Below are 1,956 nucleotides of genomic sequence, written 5' to 3' on the forward strand. Positions count from 1 at the left end.
CTAGATGTTGGAGCTTGGCCTGTTTTCAGCTGGTTTTCCTTAGATAGAAAACTTATAATCAATCTGACTGGATGAAAGAGCCTTGAGATGATGATATGTGTTGTGAATTGGCGCAATAGAAATTAACTGAATTGAATTGAATTGAATTTATCGGTGAATATTAGCCACCTGTAAAGCTAATGAACAGACCTGGAGATAAAAGTCAGCTGCAAACATAAAAAACGGTTTGCAGTCATTGTGTCCACAAAGGAGCTTGGTTGCAGTGAGTCTGTGACCATATTTAGACTGTCAGGAATCATAGCAGGATAATGTTGGTAAAGAAAACAGCTTCAGCACCTTGACTGAACGTGAATCCTGATGGGGTTTAGATCTTAGTCTGCTGTAAATCTGACTACAGCTCATTCTCTGGGGGGGTGGACTTTTCAATGAGCTTTGCTTATTTTTATTGTTTAATTTATTAGCATGACTACCTCCATATATCCACATAGAGGACCGAACCTTTTTACCGGTCTGAATTTTTCAGCACGCAGAGCGCCATCTTATGTTAGAACCAGAAACTAAAGGTGGGATTAATGGGACAGAGCAGACAGTGACATGTGCTGGTTGGTCCCTACTGATCCATAGAATACTAGCAGAAGTAGTTTGTTTGTGATTTGACAGAATATTAGGGATCTGGTTGAATAAACAGCCAATCTGGAGGCTTTGAAAAGTGAAACAGATAAGAAAAGCTATGAAGACGAGGCAGGAAATTGGAAACATAAGCCTAATCTCAACACTGGCGGTAGGATAATTGTGCAGCATTAGATTAAAGACAATTTACCCAATTTATTTTATCCGAACCCGGGACCATGTGCTAACAGATTAAATGAGTGATGTCACTGTCTGGTAAAATGGAGCACTTTCACAGAAATTCCAGGTTTTAGATTGTTAGGATAATTATCCATCTTTAACAAGATGTTCGATATCAAAATGTGGGAAAGTTCTAGAAATGGACGGGAAGACGTTCTCTTCAGTTTTAAACCAAAACCTAGACTTCAGGTTCCCCTCTGAACTAAAGGAGGGTCTGTTCTTCCTGAATCGTTTTTCAAAGATCTATTTTTTTTTTTGGTGATACCTAAAAGTGTTCATCACCGCTAAGCGTCTGTCTGCTTCCTCAGAGTGTAACTGCCACCCACTGGGTTCCCAGTTACTCCAGTGTAACCGAGAGACGGGGCAGTGTGAGTGCCGGGATGGGATGGCAGGGGCCCGGTGTGATGAATGCGCCCGCGGCTTCACGGGTGTCTTCCCAGACTGCGTCCGCTGCCATCAGTGCTTCCAGCTGTGGGACGACTACCTGTGCCAGATCAGAAGGGATCTGGACCACATACAGGATGCTATAGAGAGGATCCTGGAGAGTGGGACCACGCCCGGCGTGGATAGTGCCCGCATCAAGGAGCTGGAGCAGAAGCTGAACCAGGTCCGGGCTCTAATTGATGCAAGGGACATAGAAACGACCCATCAGCTGATTGGACAGAGCATCGACAACCTCAAGTGGGCGACTAATTCTGCATGTAAATGTTTTGGCTCCTCTGATACATAAATTCCCCAAATGAACAAAAACCTGCCTTGTTTTTCAGCACAGAGATTCTTCTGATCAACCAAAATCTGAAGGAAATCAACCAGGATACCAACAACACCAAGGGAGCAGATGAGGCCTTAAAGCGCAACCTGGTTGACCTGGAGACAGCACTGAGGGAGTTAAATGCCATGGTATCTCGCAAACAGGAGCAGCTGGAAAACTACTTCAGCTCAGGATTTGCAGGTATCAGACTATGGGCCATCAGACTATGGGCCATCAGACTATGGGCCATTAGACTATGGACCATCAGACTATGGGCCATCAGACTATGGGCCATCAGACTATGGGCCATCAGACTATGGGCCATCAGACTATGGGCCATCAGACTATGGGCCATC

The 1,956-nt window shown here is 44.7% G+C and overlaps 1 protein-coding gene across 1 annotated transcript in view; it reads left to right on the forward strand.

Moving 5' to 3' along the window:
• LOC107103488 (laminin subunit beta-1-like) overlaps nt 1–1,956 on the forward strand; it is a gene marked incomplete at its 3' end in the record, with an annotated part of 70,399 nt that overhangs the window by 62,410 nt on the left and 6,033 nt on the right. Inside the window, exons 25-26 of the mRNA XM_015403212.1 lie at nt 1,158–1,530; nt 1,617–1,801. Coding sequence (XP_015258698.1) covers nt 1,158–1,530; nt 1,617–1,801 — 558 coding nt within the window. The remainder of the gene's footprint in view (nt 1–1,157; nt 1,531–1,616; nt 1,802–1,956) is intronic.

This window comes from Cyprinodon variegatus, unplaced genomic scaffold (genome assembly GCF_000732505.1).
Source record: "Cyprinodon variegatus isolate N-32 unplaced genomic scaffold, C_variegatus-1.0 Scaffold1461, whole genome shotgun sequence".
Lineage (NCBI taxonomy): Eukaryota > Metazoa > Chordata > Actinopteri > Cyprinodontiformes > Cyprinodontidae > Cyprinodon > Cyprinodon variegatus.